The sequence below is a fragment of the Ahaetulla prasina genome, chromosome 3 (assembly GCF_028640845.1).
Source record: "Ahaetulla prasina isolate Xishuangbanna chromosome 3, ASM2864084v1, whole genome shotgun sequence".
Classification (NCBI taxonomy): domain Eukaryota; kingdom Metazoa; phylum Chordata; class Lepidosauria; order Squamata; family Colubridae; genus Ahaetulla; species Ahaetulla prasina.
The window spans coordinates 106,743,886-106,761,733 of record NC_080541.1 but is presented as its reverse complement, the minus strand read 5'-3'; the positions used below and the strand labels follow the sequence as shown (position 1 = coordinate 106,761,733).

The following is a 17,848-nucleotide window of genomic DNA, read 5'->3' as shown; positions in this document are numbered from 1 at the left end:
ATATGAAAACCCTGTATCATAATTTGTGTTCCTCTCCTTCCCATCTTTTAACAGTAGTTATTTTATTGTTGTCATTTATTGTTTTTATCATTTTAATGTCTAGAGATTTTAATTTTTGTAAAACATTAAAGTCACCCAGAGTTGGCTCTGGACAAGATGGGCAGCACATAAATCAAATCAATCAATCAATCACATTTCCTTTCTCTTTATAGACAATCATTACCGTAAGTTCATTATATATCATGATTGCCTATTCAGGTCTGTGATCTAAAACATTAGATATTAGTAGATATCATTGTTGGAATTAGTTTTGTTTTCAACAGGTCTTTTCATGTAAGAGCAGCAAAATCTACTGATGTCTTTGCCATTAAAATACTAATCCAAACCCTGGAATTGAACGTAGCTATATTGGATGACCTAAATAACTACTTATCAGCACGAAGAGATCCGGTAAGTGCTATAATAATACTGGGGGGAGAGAGATAATAGTGAATGGATTTTATTGTAATTATTTGTAATTCACTCAATAATAGAAATGCTCTGGGCAGATTATAGACTAGTTAACACTCTCTTTAAAAAAGAGAGAAACATTATGATGTAAAATTAATAAATCAGATTGAATAGAAAACAGTAAGACGCCTTGAAGAACAAAGATGTCAATGCCTGAACTAAAATACATTAATGTACTTGGAAATCTGTCTGTCTGGAGAGAAATTCCACAAGCAGTATCCCATATCTAAGAGAGTCCTTTTACCTGCAGCCGCCTACTTCATTTCATTTCACCTCAAAAGTTGTTTGAGGAACCCAAGCAGACATATAATGGGAGAAATTTTCTTTAGATTGTCTATACCCAGCTTCTCGGGGTTTTAAAGACCAGTGCGAAAACCTTGAATTGAACCTGGAAATATATAGGCAATCAGCATGTGGTTGATGAATTACTTCCATGATATGATTATATTACCTAGGCCCAGATAGTCGAAACTAGAGCTGCAAGTTACTAACTGAAACTACTGAATCACCTTCAAAAATAGCTGCTCCTAGAATACATCACATTAGTTTATTCTGTAGCTTACCAGAGCATTCATAGGGGATGCCAGTGTATCCTATCCCAGAAAGGATTGCAGCTAGTATATTGATCTGAACAAATAAAAGTCTTTCTGAACAACAAGGCTACCTGTGTCCAGTTACAATAGTAGTTCCAAAAGCATGCGCAAGACTGCATACTCTGATCTTTCAGAGTAATGCAACCCTCTCCAGAACAAACTGAACATATTGATATGGGAACATGGATTACAAATGAACAGTATCCTTAACTTGTCTGAAATGAGATCAGTTATTAGTCATTATACAATCAATGCCAAACAGTATGATTTAAATGAAAAATATTAGTAAAGCTGGGTGTCATCCTCACATTGATGTCAACCAGGCAATATTTTTAGTTGTTCTTCCACTACAGATACTAAGTAGTCTGAGTATTAAAATTGAACTCAAGGAGATCTGTGTGATAACTTAGATGTTTAGATTTGGGTTGCTTGCTTTCTTTTTCAAAGAGTGTGGTAACAATTTCTCTGAAGGAAGAAATAATGTCTGCTGAATCAAATTGATAACTTTGTCCTTACTAAATCTAACAAGATGAAGTGCACAAGAATTGAGCATCTGAGTTTCTAGTCAAAATCGTTCAAGGATCCTGTCCATATCTTCAGAACTCAACAATTGAAACTTATTCAATACACCTAAAGACCATGATGCTCTAGAAATTTTTACATTAACCCAGGAATGCAAATCACAATGAATGCAAATGCCTTTACTTTCAGAGGGTCTAGCACAGGGGTAGTCAACCTTTTTATACCTACCGCCCACTTTTGTATCTCTGTTAGTAGTAAAATTTTCTAACCGCCCACTGGTTCCACAGTAATACGCCGTGTATCGTCGTCTGCGCATGCCTCTCGTGCATCATGGATTCAGTTTGGGGGGATCGCTGGCTACCAGCTCTGCTTGTCTGTTACAGCTGGGTGTTGTGGGGGGAGATGCACGAGCTATTCTGGGATGAGGGTCTTTTGTTTGCAGTCGCACTATAGCGCCATTTAATTTCACTTACATAACATGAACTAAACTTATGCGCGGGCAATATAAATAGTATATTTTCAGAAATTTAAATTGTCACGGGGAATTTTATAAAAACCTACTGAAAATGTTTTTAAATAATGCTGTGAAAATTTTTTTAAAAGTCAATTAAATAAAAAAAAGGAAAGTGCTTTAGTATCGGACAAAACCCCTACCGCCCACCTTGAAAGCTGGAACGCCCACTAGTGGGCGGTAGGGACCAGGTTGACTACCACTGGTCTAGAGATAAATCACAGCAAACTGTAGTGGGTATTATCAACTGTTATTAAGGGTCAGAATGTGGCAGCTCTGCTGGAGGACATTGTAAAGATAAAAGGTGCTGAGGAAAAAAAACCTTTTTTTGTCATCCTCAGTACTCCAGAATAGGTTTACGAAGGAGCTCTAAATTATATTTAGTTGAAAACAGCATGAGTTTTATTCACTGTGCTCTACTTGTTATGGTGTAAACTATTTGAAAAAATTAATACAAGAAAGAGCACTTGGATAGAGTCATGTCAATGGGCTATGTCAACTCCATATTGCTGTACTTCAACAAGAGGATCAACATATCAATTGAAAAATCCACAGGAATTTACTGGAAAATGTATATTAGCCTAGAACTGTGATGGCGAACCTGTGGCACGCGTAGCCATATCGGTGGGCATGCGATCTCAGCTCCAGCACACAGGCCCACTGGAAGTAGGGAAACAGGCTGTTCTCTGTTATGATGGAGACAGCAGTCAGAGTGGGTGGAGCTCCTCTGTTCAGATTGGATAACTGAGTCTGTTGAAGCTGAAAGTCCCGCCCCTTGCTCCTGGGAACCCCAGATTTTGACTCAGTTGTTCAGCCTGGACAGTTGCGTTGTGGATTTCTCCCTGCCTGACTTGCAGGATACATACTTGTGATCTCCCTGCCTGACTTGCAGGATACATACTTGTGAGTAACATTTTTCTTATTTTTTTCTCCGCTGGCTGCAGAAGTGATTATTACTTCTGCTTCAATCCTGTTGAGCTGCAGGCGTTCCAGGATATTTTTGGTGGGGTTTTTAGCGCCCCCAAAGCCAGCAGGGATTGGATGAGTGGAGTTATTCACTCCCAGTATCGTTGGGGCAGCTTCTAGCACTGCCGAGGGCTTGCTGGGCGGTTTAAAAATTGTTTGGATTAGTTTGCCGCCCGGCTTTAATTATGATCGCTGAGGAGTTTGGTTTCCGCTCCCACAGGGTAGCCTGCAATTTACCCAGCCCTCCGTCTCCTATTTTGCGCGATCTGATTTTTCCCGCCCAAAACAGTTTAAATGGATCGCTTATTGCAGCTGCGGAAGGAGACGCTTAGAGCTTAGTGCTCACTCCGCCCCTCCCCTATCCAAACTCCAGCGGCCATTTTGAGCACATTTGGAGTGAGTCTTCAGAAGATTAGTCCTGAAGTTTACATTAGGCAGAGTTAGGGGCTAATATGGGCGTGGAGCTTTGTGCTCTCATTATTTCAGCTGCAGTTCTCCTCCAGTTCGGACTTTAATAGTCAGTTTCTCCCTCTCTCTATTGGCGGCCGCCATTTTGAATTTAAAAAAAAAAGTGGAGAAGTGATTCTTTGGCCTTATTGAGGTCTAGAAACTTAATATTTCATCATGCCTAAGGTCTTGGCAAAATCCAACAAACGCCAGGGGTCTCCATTGCCGGAGGAGCAAGGTCCATCAGGAGGGGTCTCTCCCAAGGCCCCTATTGCAAAGTGCAGCCGTGTTTCCAAGCAGAAAACCAAGGCCCCATCTACTTCAGGCAGCAGTAAGTCATCTAAAGCATCTCTGAGCGATGAGCAGAGAAGAGATGAAGCAATACAGAGAATATGTAGTAGGGCAGTCTCTAATTTACCCTCTTCTTCAATGGCCAATCCAGAACCCAGTACTTCTGCTGGGTCTTTTATTCGAGAGGGTATTATTTCTACCTCTCCTGGTCAAGCTTCCTTACAATGTTGCCCAGTGGATATTCCTACAGACGCATTATGGGGGATCCTTCCTCCAGTTTCTCATACAGTTGATGCACCAGTTATTGAGTCTCCTGAGGAGTTTTCTCAGATAGTTCCTTCTACTGCAACCCACGTTGTTGGTCAGGGGCAGAGCCTCTTGCCTGTTTCGCCACATATTCAGGCAATCATTGAACAGACAATTCAAAGGACCCTTTTATCGGGCATGCAGATATCTGAGAGGGCTTCCTTGTCCCATTCAAGGCTATCAGTGAGGGAGGAGGATCCTGAAGAGGAGGAAATGCAGTCACAGCTGGGTACAGTCTCGCCTCCCCACTCAGTAACTAGCCATCCTCTCTTTTGGAGGGATTAGAAAGGAGATCCTGACCTGTCTGAAGATGAAGGGTTATTACCTGACCAGCCGGCATTTACTGGTCTTTTTCCTCCTAGTCTTTTTAAGTCCTTGCTTTTCAAGGCAAAGAATGTGGCTCAATTGAGTTCTTCCTCGGATCAACCTGTGGCATCATCCTCCAAGGGTGCATCTGACATTCTTTTTCTGAACCTGACCGAGTTCGGATTCTATTCCAGCACCCCACTTTTCATGGACGTAATCAAACGCCAGTGGACAGCCCCTGGTTCTTCTACGGTTCCTTCCTCAGCAGACAAAGCGTTTCTTCAATGTGGACCCCAAATTAGCTTCAGCTCTACAGACACCCACTGTAGATGGTCCAGTTGCAGCTCTGGCATCTTCCTCATCCATTCCGGGCCAGCCTGAAGAGAACCTTCGTCCAGAGGATAGACGGGCGGAGCAAGTCCTGCAGAGAGCTCATCTAGGTGCAGCTTGGGCAATCCGGTCGGCTTCTTCAGCATCTTTCTTTAATAGGTCCACCTTGTTGTGGCTCAGACAATTACAGGATAAACTTCCAGCAGAGGATACTCGTATCCACCAGGACCTGAATAAGATAATTGCAGCTGTTCAATTTTCGGCGGATGCCACTTTACATGCCATACGTTTTGTTTCCAAATCCATGGCTTCAGCTTTGACGGCTCGACGCTTACTCTGGCTTAGACATTGGCAGGCGGATGCCCGCCACAAATGGAGGCTGGCATCGGCTCCCTTCGCAGGGGAGCTACTTCTTGATGCTGCGTTGGACCCTCTATTGGTCGAGACTAAAGACAAAAGAAAGATATTACCTTCAGTCTATCGCAGAGGGGAAGCCAGATTTACTCCCTTTTCTCGTCAATCTTCCTTTCGAGGTTCTGAATGGGGGGCTGGTTCTTCCAAGTTCCAGGGGTCCTGGGCTCCTAGACAAAGAGGAGGTCATGATAGAGTTTCACGGGGTAGGCCCTTTCCTTCCAAGCGGCCCTTTCGTGGAGGAGGAAGTCGTCCATTCCGGCGTCATCGATAGGTGCATTGCTAGTCCTCCCATAGGGGGCAGGTTAGCCCATTTTGCGGATCAATGGGAGTTCACTACTTCTGATAATTGGGTTAAGATAATTCGATACGGTTTGTCTCTGGAATTTGTTTCCTTTCCAAAAGATTTTTTCATTCGCTGTCCGGTATCTAGGAACAGGGATAAACGGGCCCATATGGCGGCAGCAGTTAAGCATTTAATGGAGATTAGGGCTATTCAACCAGTTCCCATAAGGCAAAGGGGGCATGGGTTTTATTCTCTTTTGTTCCTAGTTCCCAAATCTTCGGGGGGGCTGGAGGCCCATTTTAGACCTCAAGAGACTAAATCATTTTATTGTTCATCATAAGTTTAAAATGCACTCTCTTCGTTCGATTCTAGATGGCGTTCAGAAGGGCGACTTCCTCACTTCCATAGACCTCACTGAAGCTTATCTTCATATCCCTATTTTCCCGGATCGTAGGAAGTTTCTTCGGTTTTGTTATAAGGGGGTTCACTATCAATATAGGGCACTGCCCTTTGGGTTGTCTTCTGCCCCGAGGGTTTTCACCAAGATCTTGGCAGCTCATCTTAGGTCCATACCTATTCGACTTTATTGTTATTTGGATGATATTTTAATTTTATCATCGTCAGAGTCAATGGCCAGAAGGGATTTACAGATTGTAGTTCAGACTCTTTCTTTACATGGCTTCTCTATTAATATAGAGAAAAGTCATTTGACCCCCTCAACCTGTTTACTTCACTTAGGAGCAAATATTGATTCCATATTAGGTAGAGTCTCTTTATCTCAGGAGAGACAGAGTAGTTTAAGATCTTTAGCTGGTTCTTTAATAAAGGAAAGCAGAGTTTCCTTGCTGTCATTATCCCAACTCCTGGGAAAGATGATTTCAACCATTTCCATCGTTCCATGGGCGAGATTTCGTACTAGAGACCTCCAGTGGTTCCTGTTGCCATTCCAACGAGCGGGCACAGGCAATTCCACTTCAAAGTCCTACTGCCCAAGGAGGTTCGCAAGTCCTTCTTCTGGTGGTTGTCATCGGCGATTTCAAGGATCTCCTTTGCATGAGCCTCATCGTTTGGTGGTAACTACGGATGCCAGTCTTTTCGGTTGGGGTGCACACCTCAAATCGCTGCTGGCTCAAGGAGCTGGTCCATCACTGAACGCCGCTTTCCTATCAACCGGCTAGAGCTACGGGCTATTTATCTAGCTCTTTGTTTTTTCCAGAACCATCTATCAGGCAAGCATGTACTGGTGCTCACGGACAATATCACAGCCAAGGCTCATGTCAACCGACAAGGGGGCACCAGATCCAAGTCCTTGATGAAGGAAGCAAGGACCCTATTCCTGTGGGCAGAACGGAATCTTCTGTCCTTGACTGCAGAACACATCTCAGGGGTGTCCAATATTCAGGCAGACTGGCTCAGTCGTCAAGTCATCAACCAGGCGGAGTGGCGTCTGCATCCAGATCTGTTCAACGACCTCTCACGTCGATTTGGCACTCCAGTGGTGGACATGTTCGCAACACGGCAGAACACGCAGCTTCCTCGTTTCTTTGCCAGGTTTCCAGATCATCTAGCAGAGGGAGTCGATGCTCTTCGCAGTCCATGGCCAGAGGGGTTACTCTATGCGTTCCCGCCTCTCTCAATCATCCCGAGAGTGGTCCGTCGGATTCTGGAGGAACAGGCAGAGGTCATCTTAATCGCCCCTCACTGGCCTCGGAGGTCTTGGTTCGCAGATCTCAAGTCGCTGTCAGTGGCTCCCCCCTGGAGGATTCCTCCCAGCAGAGTGTCGTTATCTCAAGGGGCTCTGGTTCATCCAGATCCTCTATGGCTCCAGTTGACCGCCTGGCGCTTGAGCGGGGCGCCATGAGAAGAGACAATATGTCTGCCAGGCTTATCCGGACTATGTTAGCGTCCCGGAGGCCTTCCACTGAGCGCATTTACTCAGCCTCTTGGCGGGCTTTTTGTTCCTGGTGTCAAAGGCGGGGTTTCTCCTCCGGGTTTCCATTTTGCATATATTGGAATTTTGCAGGAAGGGTTAGACAAGGGTTAGCTCCCAACACACTTCGTAGACAGGTAGCAGCTATTTCCACGGTTTTATCCTGTGATCCACTGACTTCCTTGTCTCAACATCCTTCTATCAGGAGGTTTTCAAAGGGCCAAAAATTTATGTCCTCCCGTGGTCCACAGATATCCCACTTGGGATCTTTTGCTGGTCCTAAATTCCCTAACAGGGCCTCCTTATGAGCCATTGAGGTCTACCTCTCTGAGGCTATTAACTTGTAAGGTTGCCTTTTTGGTGGCTATCACCTCTGCCAGAAGGATTTCAGAATTAGCTGCCCTCTCTGTCCGCAGTGATCTTTGTGTTTTCCATCCGGATCAAGTAGTGCTCCGTTTGGATCCTTCATTCATTCCTAAAGTAAATTCAGTTTTCCATCGCATGCAGGAACTTAATTTGCCTAATTTTTGCCCTCACCCAGTCCACAGGTTAGAGCGCCGTTGGCATACTTTAGATGTTCGAAGAGCTTTGAGAATTTACATTAAGAGAACAGCAGAGTTAAGGAGAACAGAGTCCTTGTTTGTGTCTTTCCTTCCTGTTTCTTTAGGGCGTAAAGTGACATCGTCCACTATAGGCAGATGGATTAGGCATACGATAGCTAAGGCTTACGAGATGAGATCCCTGCCTAGGCCCCGCTTAACAGCACATTCCACTCGCAGTGCAGCTACCTCAGCGGCCTGGTCTACTCAGGCATCCTTGCCAGAGATATGCAGGGCAGCCACCTGGTCGTCGCCCTCTCCGTTTATTAGACACTACAGAGTGGACAAGTATGCTTCGGCTGAAGCTGCCTTTGGCCGTAGGGTGCTGCAGCAGGTACTTGTATCTGAGGTTGAATCTGTCCAGACCGATCCCTCCCGTAGTTAGGGACACTAGGCTTTGGTATGTCCCACTCTGACTGCTGTCTCCACCATAACGGAGAAGGGGCGTTGGTACTTACCTGAGACGCACCTTCTAGTTCAGTGGAGACAGCAGTCAGCCCCTCCCTATTTCGGTCTGGATCCTCTTTTGTTTGTTTGTTTTGGATAATAACATTTGTTTCTCTATTTTCCACAACGCATTGAGTCTGGTTTTTCTCGCCTTCATCAAAATCTGGGGTTCCCAGCAGCAAGGGGCGGGACTTTCAGCTTCAACAGACTCAGTTATCCAATCTGAACAGAGGAGCTCCACCCACTCTGACTGCTGTCTCCACTGAACTAGAAGGTGCGTCTCAGGTAAGTACCAACGCCCCTTCCCTTCCTCCGGAGGGCCTCGGGGGGTAGTGGGGAAGGCCCATTTTTTGCTCTCCCCAGCCTCCAGAGTCTTTCTAGGAGCCTGGGGAGGGCGAAAATAGCCTTCCCCACTCCCTTGGAGGCCTGCCAGAGGCCAGAAATGGCCCATTTGCCAAATTCCGGTGGGATCAGAAGTCGGCAAACAGGCCATTTCCAGCCTTCAGAGGCCCTCCAGGGTGGGGGTGGGGAAAGCCATTTTCACCTTCCCCAAGCTCATAGAGAGGGGCTCTGGAGCCTGGGGAGAGCAAAAAATGGGCCTTCCGGTCCTACTGGAAGTTGGCAAAAGGGCCATTTCCTGCCTCTGGAGGGCCTCTGGGGTGATGAGGAAGGCTGTTTTCGCCCTCCCCAAGCTCCTAGAAAGGCTCTGGTGCCTGGGGAGAGCAAAAATGGGCCTTCCGGTCCTGCTGGAAGTTGACAAACGGGCCATGTGTCTGTGTCTGTGTCTGTGTGTATGGCACCTTGGGTTCCTGAAGGAAAAGCTGGATAGAAATCCAATCAGTCAGTTAATGTTTTCTGAATTAGTAAAGGGAAAAAAAATTGGTACTAACTTGCTTGTTTTTTTCAGGATGGAACACCAGTTCAGGCATTTGTAGCAGAGGTTTTGAATCAAATCGTTGGAATATCTGTTATTAGAAATGAAATGGTATGTATTCATATTTGCAATTATTCTTATAGATAGGAAAATCCCATTCCTTTTAAACATCTGTGCAACCTCAACACATTTACAAAAGGAGTAAAATTTGCACTGTGATACTCTATCCATCAGCTTCGTTTTCATACATACACATATACATTCTGCAGATTATTTATTTATTTATTTATTTATTTATTTTGTCAATAATGCTGGAGAAGAATATGTATTTGTTTAAATTAAGTTCACATGGTCTGGATCCTAGTTTCCCTCTCACTCAAAGGAGAAATCTGAGGAGAAAAGAATACAAGAAAGAATGTTTTTCTTAATAATAGCATATTTTTTTATGCAGGCAGAAGGATATAGTATTGATGCAGAGATGCAGAATTCTTTCTTAACCGCTTCCTGAATTGTTTTCCAGGACATCGAATATATTCGTTCACATTACAACATTGAAGATTTTATCTATTTCAGTCATTACCAGCAGGAAGAACATGGCCATCTTTACCATTTTTCTCTCAATCCAATTTTTCATCATTATGCCAAACATTTTATGAAGGAGATACTTCGGTTAGCCTACAAATCTTGCCTCTATTATCCTATTCATTCCCAACCTGTAGAAGGCAAGGTAAGCTGCAAGCTTTTTAAAAATTAATTTTATTTTTTTGATTGTGTCTTCTCTTTGTTGGGTTGGTGCACAAAAATATAATATATGCACTTCTAGTATAATGACTTTTAATCACTTATGATAAAATAAAAACTGCAAGACATTTGCTATAAAATAAACACACAAAGCTGCTACATAGGCATTGTAACATTCTTAAAACACGTTTAAGAATTAATATTTGATTTGAGGGAGACAGATTCATTAAAATGTACTCCCTCCATTTATATTTACAGTATTATTATTATTTTTGTTGTTAGTAAAAAATATGAGAAATATTTTAAAAAGTTTTCAGCTCTTACATAGAACCTCCTGGAATTTACTTCAAAACATATTCAAAACTGTGCTATTAAGTGTCATTTCTACAAGGAAAATAGTCAGTATCAGCATAGGCTAGGATCTAAAGACACTCACGATAGCTCAAATAGACATGATTAATTTAAGAGTACACAATAAACGTCTAATCCTAATCTAAAACAGAGATAACCAAACAGCGTTCCTAAACATGACAGTTAAGTCCAAGGATTCTATAACGCAATAACAATTAAACATAATTTTGGTAATTTCTGAAGATCTTTATTAAGGAGCTGAGAATAAATAGTGGACAACTTCCATTTCTGATCAGCTAGCATAGCAGATTTGAAGTGGAGATAGGAGGACTTTCTGCCAATTATAATAAATTCTCAGAGTCATTCACTGCAAGATGAGTGGCAAACAAACAAACAAACAAACAACTAACTTAATGGATATTATATCCTGCTTGATTGAGCAGACAGGTTGTTTATATTTCTTCACCTTGAGCTGAAATTTCGATGCTTTATTGGTTTAAATTTTGAAGGTGTGATTCCCCAATCCTTAGGAGCAGTTTGAAAAGTTAAAACAAAAAAAACTTTAGTGAATGCGTGAAAAGACTTTGGAAATACTCTAGATCTTTTATTGACATCATTGCAGTTTTAATTATTACATCTTTCCTATGGTTTATATAAAGCCTGTAATTGAATTCACTGCACTGCAATTAGTCCTATTTTGTATTTATATAAGCATAAGAATATTTCTTAGTGTTTTATACTATTTCATTAGCATTTGTCATTTACCTTTTTAATGAAAGCATCATTTATCTGTTTTGTAAAATAAGCAAAGGTTAAGAGTATGCATGTATCATCGCTTAATAAGATTGGATGAAGAAGACTCGTGATAGCTGTAAAGAAAAATATTCCCCTGGGGGAAGCTTCTTGTGCTGCAAAATCCCATAAACAAAACCACTTGTTTATCTGTCATTCCCAGTGAGATAGTAATATAATTACTCTCATAATTATCTTCATTAGGGTAGGGAATTAACTGCAACCGATTCCTCTACTATGTGAGTGTTTATTTTATTTTTGAGGGAAGGGGAAGTACTATTCCGGGTTTTAATCAAAGGGATAAAGGATTATTATATTCACAAAGCAGAGACATCTGTGATGCACTCTTCTGACATTCTGAGTGCTAAAATATAGCTTTTTGTCCTTCAGTACCAGAATCCCTGTGCCCATTCCCTGACATCTGCCCTACATTACATGGTTCCCGTGCGACCAAGACGACAGATTGTCTATCCTCTGGAAAAGCTTGGCATAAATGCTCCATCAAAACAAGTCTCTAAGGATCAGGTGGGTAACTAAAGCAGAAGCAAGCAAAAGGCATAGCTCCAGCGAAATGTAGAATTTGGCAGATGGGATGACATTACTGCCTTAATGCTGTTGGGCTGCTTCTTAATTACCTTGAACCTCATGTTCATGCCCTTACAGTTCACAGTCAGCTGTATCATTTTCTATATATTCCATTAAAAAAATACAACTACAGGCTGCAGCTTTTCTATTATTAGAATTTGATAGAGAATAATTTTATTATATTAAAATAAGCAAAGTTGCATTATGGAACTTTAATCAGGCCCTTTTGATCCTTCCAGGAAGATAAATCCCAGTCCTGCACTTGCTATTCCGTTCTCCCCCATTACCACATCAAATAGATTATCTGCCTTTGGAAGTTCTTTACTGTAAAAAGCCCAACTGAATCATAACACAGGTTTGTATAACCCAGTTTCCCATTTCCCGCAGTGACCAGCCAAATGTGCCTGGAAAATTCACAGTCCTGTCTCAGCAACCAGTATTTAGTGACATACTGCTCCTCAGGTTCCATTTAGGCATTGTGATTAATCATTATTGGTAGTCCTTTCCTCCCTAACATTCTCTAATTCCTTATTCAACTTGCCAGGTGGTATATGGGTCTATGTGCTTTGAGGATGAAAATGTGGAATGCATATAAGTGTGCCATCTGTTGCTTTTCATGATGTTAACTAACTGGGATCTCTTTACACGGTTGCTGGATATTAGTGATTTTTTGCTTTTATAGTTGCCTCTTGTATATTTAAGGATAACAGCCAACACAGAAGCTTTTTTCAGTATACAAGTGTATTTTTAATTTTGAGGGAGGTAGGATTAAAATGGATATTTATTTTCAGCAACATAATGCAATATTTGTATATACTTCACACAGTTTTTGTGTTGGTACTAGTAAAACAAGCTGAATATGAAAACAAAAATTAAAGAATAGCAATATGTCAACTAGATTGCAATTATGCATTGTTTTTATTTTTTTATGCTTTTTACTCTCTGATTTTTAAAAATGTACACAAATTTTGAAAATTTGAGACTCACAAAGCTGAATACTAATGGATCTAGAGACTGATTTAGTCATTCAGATTTATTTTATAAATTTAAATAATTATTTTATGTAAACTTTATAAATTTACCTGCTTAGTATAAATAAACAACCAACCAACCAGAGAAAGTGGGAAGTCAGAGAATAGGTAAGACAGTGGGATATATCATATGGGGATAACAGATGTGGCAGCTGAGGGGAAGGAGGGAAAGAAGTCACTGATAAAATAGGGAATGGGCAGGTGAAACAGTAGGACAAGTCATGCTGGTAGCTGCAGGAGAAAGAGAAGAGGTATCATGCATCAGCATTGCCATACTTAACATATTTGGATTCCAAAACTGGAAAGAGCAAAATGTTCTGGGTTTTGGTTTGTCCTGTAGTGGCTAACCCAAAATAGTGTGGCTATTCTTCCAGAATGCAATAGTTTGTTACAGAGTTCAAAGCAAAACATTATCTTAATTTCATCTATACCCCCAGGATGATTTTTATTCCAAGAATGAAGAATGGATACTTATTCCCTATAGAAATTTCCAGTATTTGAAAAAGTACTTTATTTAGCGCAATAAGTTAAGTAATGAATTAGTGAAAGATTCTTCCTTTATTAGTCCAAGGAAAAATTTTCAGACAAAAAATTTTGAGAAATCTCAAGGAAGATATAGTTTATTCTTTGGAGGTAGGGATATAACTGGATCCTTCAGTAAGATATACAGTAGTGAAAATTGTTAAACCTTCTTCTTAAGGAACAATTTCTACTAATGAAGGTTTTTTCCCAGGAATCTGCCTTTTGAGATATGTGTGTGCATCTGCATATCTGTGTGGTGGGTGCTTATGTGTATATGTAGACAATATGGCAAAATGAAGTTCAACCAGTATGTATAATTAGCTTGAGAATCATAATTATTTTTATAATTATAAGCAGTAGGTTGTCAACTTGTTTTATTGTGTCACCATCTGGGAGCATTTTGCTATCCATCTGTTTTATGTAATTAAGTAATTATCTATATAAACCTACAATGGGTGTTATAATTGACAAGAATAATTACTCTATAATGCATAATAAATTCATATATCTATTAATTTTTTGTTTGTTTGTTTCTGGCTACCAATTCTGTGTGTTTTATTATTTCTCAGTTTTCAAAGTTGTGAAGTTTTACTATCGGTTTCAGGCATGTTTCTCCTGCTATTTAGACAAAATCTGCCACATCAAACAATATTCTTCTGGTCTCTGTTTATTCCACATATGAGTTTGCACTTGTGTAGTCATAATCATTCCACCCAGAAATTCTAGGTTAGCTTTGAAATACCTAAGGAAAGAGCAACAAGTTTGAAATCACTTTTCTTATTTGTGAATCATCTCTGAAAATTCCTCTGAATCTTATAAAAGAAAAGGAAAACTCTTAGTAGAATAACTTACATCTTCTTTTATTTGCATCTAGTTCTCATCTGACCTTTTCTAAATTTGATTGATAGTGGTTTGTAGAGGGCTTCAATTCTCCATCATATAAGCAAAGCTAGAAAAGATGCTGAATTTGATTCCTTTAATTCCTGACTTAATTCAGACTAAGCCAATTTGGCAAGACCATTTGTTTTAGAAATTCTTTGACAAGTGATGAATGCTGCCACATCCTATAAAATCTTTCTTGAGCTAAAGAGCTAAATCTGAAGAGTTCTTCCCTTCCAAGCAAGATTATCTAGCTACTAATAGCTAATACTGTACTTCTATAGCAGTGTTAATTATTTCTCCAATGATGTTATCTGTCAGGGAACCTCCAGGTATCTATATGAAAAAAAATGAGGTAACACTCCATAAATACTATGGAGTCTGTTTCTAAACCAATGAAGAATAGCCTAAAGAAAATGGTATACTCAGAAAGGATTATCTTGACCTTCTGGAACGTCATCCAATTTGAAGCCAAAATCCCTGAGACTAATTCAGTGGCAGGGAGAAATATACGGCTAAACAAATGGATGGGGGATGGCTAATGGTACCAAAAAAGGAAGCTTGCCAAATAATTTGATGAAACTCTAATCATGCAGGACTTTGAATAAAAGAGGATATCACAAAAAAGGCAAATGTAGATTGAAATTTGTCCAGCCCTTTTGTTCCAATCGAAGTATGCCAAAACGCAGTAGTACTTCAGAATTTCAAAAAACAGTTCCTTCCACCTGTATGTCTCCATGCAGAAGTTTTTTAAAAAGGAGTTTTAAATGCCCAGAACAGCCCAAGGAGCCTGAGGAAGGGATACTTTTTGAATTTTCTAATAATCAGTCCAATTTATTTTAACCATAGTTAAGAAAGAAAGAAACCAAAAGAAAGTAGCATTTAAATGCCAATAATATAAACATTGCCGAAAGAGATGAAACCAAGTTCAGTTTTTTTGCCACGGTTATGCAGCATGACAGCAACCATGTAGAATTTTGCAACATTGTGTAGAACTTACCAAGCTCGAACTTGGTAGTTAGCGGATTGTGGAATCAACATGATGTGACCTGGAGAAAATTTTCAGAATGTATATTAATATAGCAATTTAGAAATTGTCATCTATAAAGATTCATATAAAATATATTTAAAGTCTTGGATTCATAGCCAGAAGCTAGCTGTAATACTACTGTTGGTACTATCTTTGTTTTCGCTTGCCATAATCATTCCACTTCTATTTGCAGGTCTTTGCATTTTGTAGTTTTCTCCACTTATTCTATTCTGCTGTCTCATTTGTTAAATCTGGGATGATATGTGGCAGGTGCTTATCTGTTTGAAATCTAAAAGAGCACTTTAGCCTTTTCATTTTCTATTATTTTGTCTATTTTCTTGCTTGCCAACAAATGGCATTTCTTTCGGATATTCCACTACACCACCATTGCTATTTTGTTATGCCATTGTTTGTAATCACTGTGTGATTATTTTTTTTTGCAACAGCTAATTATTATTAATTTAAATTGTTAGCTGCACAAGTCAAATGGACTCTTAGTTGTATTAAACATGAATCTGACTATTCTATTCATTTTTAAATTTTAGGAATATACAATAAAAGGAACATGAAACTTGATAGAGTTTTACTACAATTTTGCTATTATTTCAAGTCAGGAAGGCTGATAAGAGATATTAATAGATGAGCCTAAGAAGAGATTGAAAAAGTGCAGTTTCTTCACTCATTTAATACAAATTGTTATCTGGAAAAAAATTGCCTAATGAAAGTGTATAAGGCAAATTTGTACAATGTGTACAAGGCAAACTGAGAATCAGTTGGTGTAATGATTAAGGCACCAGAATAAAAACCAGGAAAATAAGTTCTAGTTCTGGTTTAGGCATGAAAGTTGGCTGGGTGACTTTGAGTCAGTCATACTCTCTCACCCCAACTTTGATGTAAAAAAAATCAAACCAACAAAAGGAATGTGATTTCAAAGCAGTAGCTGGGAAGAAACATGGACTCAGAAATAACAGAGCTGGCTCCATACTCCTCCCTGAAGTTCAAGCCTGCACTCTTATATAATAGCAAAAAACTGTGTGGTTAGGTAAGTGGTAATTTTTTTTAAGTGATTGATTGAAAGAGATTGGAGAATGGATATATCAATGGAGGAATGATTTCATCTGGACTTTTTTGGGGGGAAGATAGACTGACTTTGGAGATTGGGTTTATTGTATTTAATCAGATTGATAGATGGTATTAAGAAACAAACGTGGATATTTGATCCAGGATCAATCAGGCTTAATTTTTGGGATGATTTGGGTAGGTTAAAAAGCTGTGGTAAATTTTCTACAAATTCATTAGAATAACAGTGTCAGCCTCTATGATGCTTGCTTGCTATCGGCTGCCATAGTAACGGGGGAAGAGATGTATAGGTATTTGGGAGGGGGAAGTGAGCTGGTGGAGATGTCTCGTGATGTGACTGAAAGAGAGGAAAAGGGAGGAATATTCTCATCGTCTTCAGCGCAGCTGAATTGACTTGTTGATAGCCAGTCAAGGTCAACTGTTCTGGCATACCAGATGGATCGGACCATCTGAAGATGCATTTCACATGACACCTTGGGGAGCTGGGGATTGGACATTCAGCCAGGGTCCTTGGGGGGGAGCTATTTGGGAATACTTTCAATATGTAATATTCGTGCCTATTGCCTCAGATCTTGCTTTCTTCTCGTTGCTATCAGTTCATGCTCAGTAAAAGTACCTTTCTCTACAAACATGGAGTTGGGGTTTTTCTTTCTTGAGTTTTGAACGGAGTTTTGTTACCAGCGGGTTTTGGAATTTTAATCTTGTTTTATTTTTACTATTACTGTTCTTCCTGGTAACTGTTTTGTTATTAATATAGTATATAGATGACATTAAAAATTTGTAAATAGAATTAGTAATTTAGTAGTTTAAAATTCTTAGGGCCTGTTTCACAAGTGATGGGAAACTAACATTGTTGTAATATATTAATCAGCTTTCAACTAGGTAGGATAATATGTGTAAATATGTTAGTTTTTTTAATGCATCTTTTTCTTTTTAATGTCTTCTCTGTTTTGTTTTTCTTTTTGTTTCTTTGTTTTCTCTTTAAAAAACGGTGTTTTGTATTTTAACTTTTTTTTAATAAAATAAAAATAGATTTTTAAAATGATATATATGTTGGGATCATTATGTATTATGATTAATACATAATGATATAAATTTTAAGAAATTATTTTTATAAGTTTCATGGCTGTCCAAAGGAAATTATCAATAACAGATTTGAAAAATATTAGACAGATTGCTCACAATTATACAAGTTTGTCCTGTTAATATACAGTATGAATTTCTGTAACACAGAGAAAACATTTCAAGTATTTATAACTTGACAAAATGAAACTCTGTTCTTTTTTTGCTCATCTATTTTCTGGCTACTCTGTTTCTTAACATAGACAAAAACTCACTGTTTTATGGATTTTTCTCAACTGTTTCATTAAGTCCCCTTTTTCTGTGGTTTTATTGTAAACTTGTTTTAGGAAATTGCTGGAAATTTGAGATGTTCATATATCTTATTTAGGTATAATGGCTTTGCAATTGTACTCTAGAGATATTTGCCTTCCTTTCTTTTTTGAATA

The 17,848-nt window shown here is 39.6% G+C and overlaps 1 protein-coding gene across 1 annotated transcript in view; it reads left to right on the top strand.

The window, feature by feature from the left end:
• The window catches only part of CFAP61 (cilia and flagella associated protein 61), a 162,241-nt gene that overhangs the window by 52,980 nt on the left and 91,413 nt on the right, over positions 1-17,848 (top strand). Inside the window, exons 12-15 of the mRNA XM_058178325.1 lie at positions 324-450; positions 9,363-9,440; positions 9,850-10,056; positions 11,604-11,738. Of these exons, the coding sequence (XP_058034308.1) occupies positions 324-450; positions 9,363-9,440; positions 9,850-10,056; positions 11,604-11,738 (547 nt within the window). The remainder of the gene's footprint in view (positions 1-323; positions 451-9,362; positions 9,441-9,849; positions 10,057-11,603; positions 11,739-17,848) is intronic.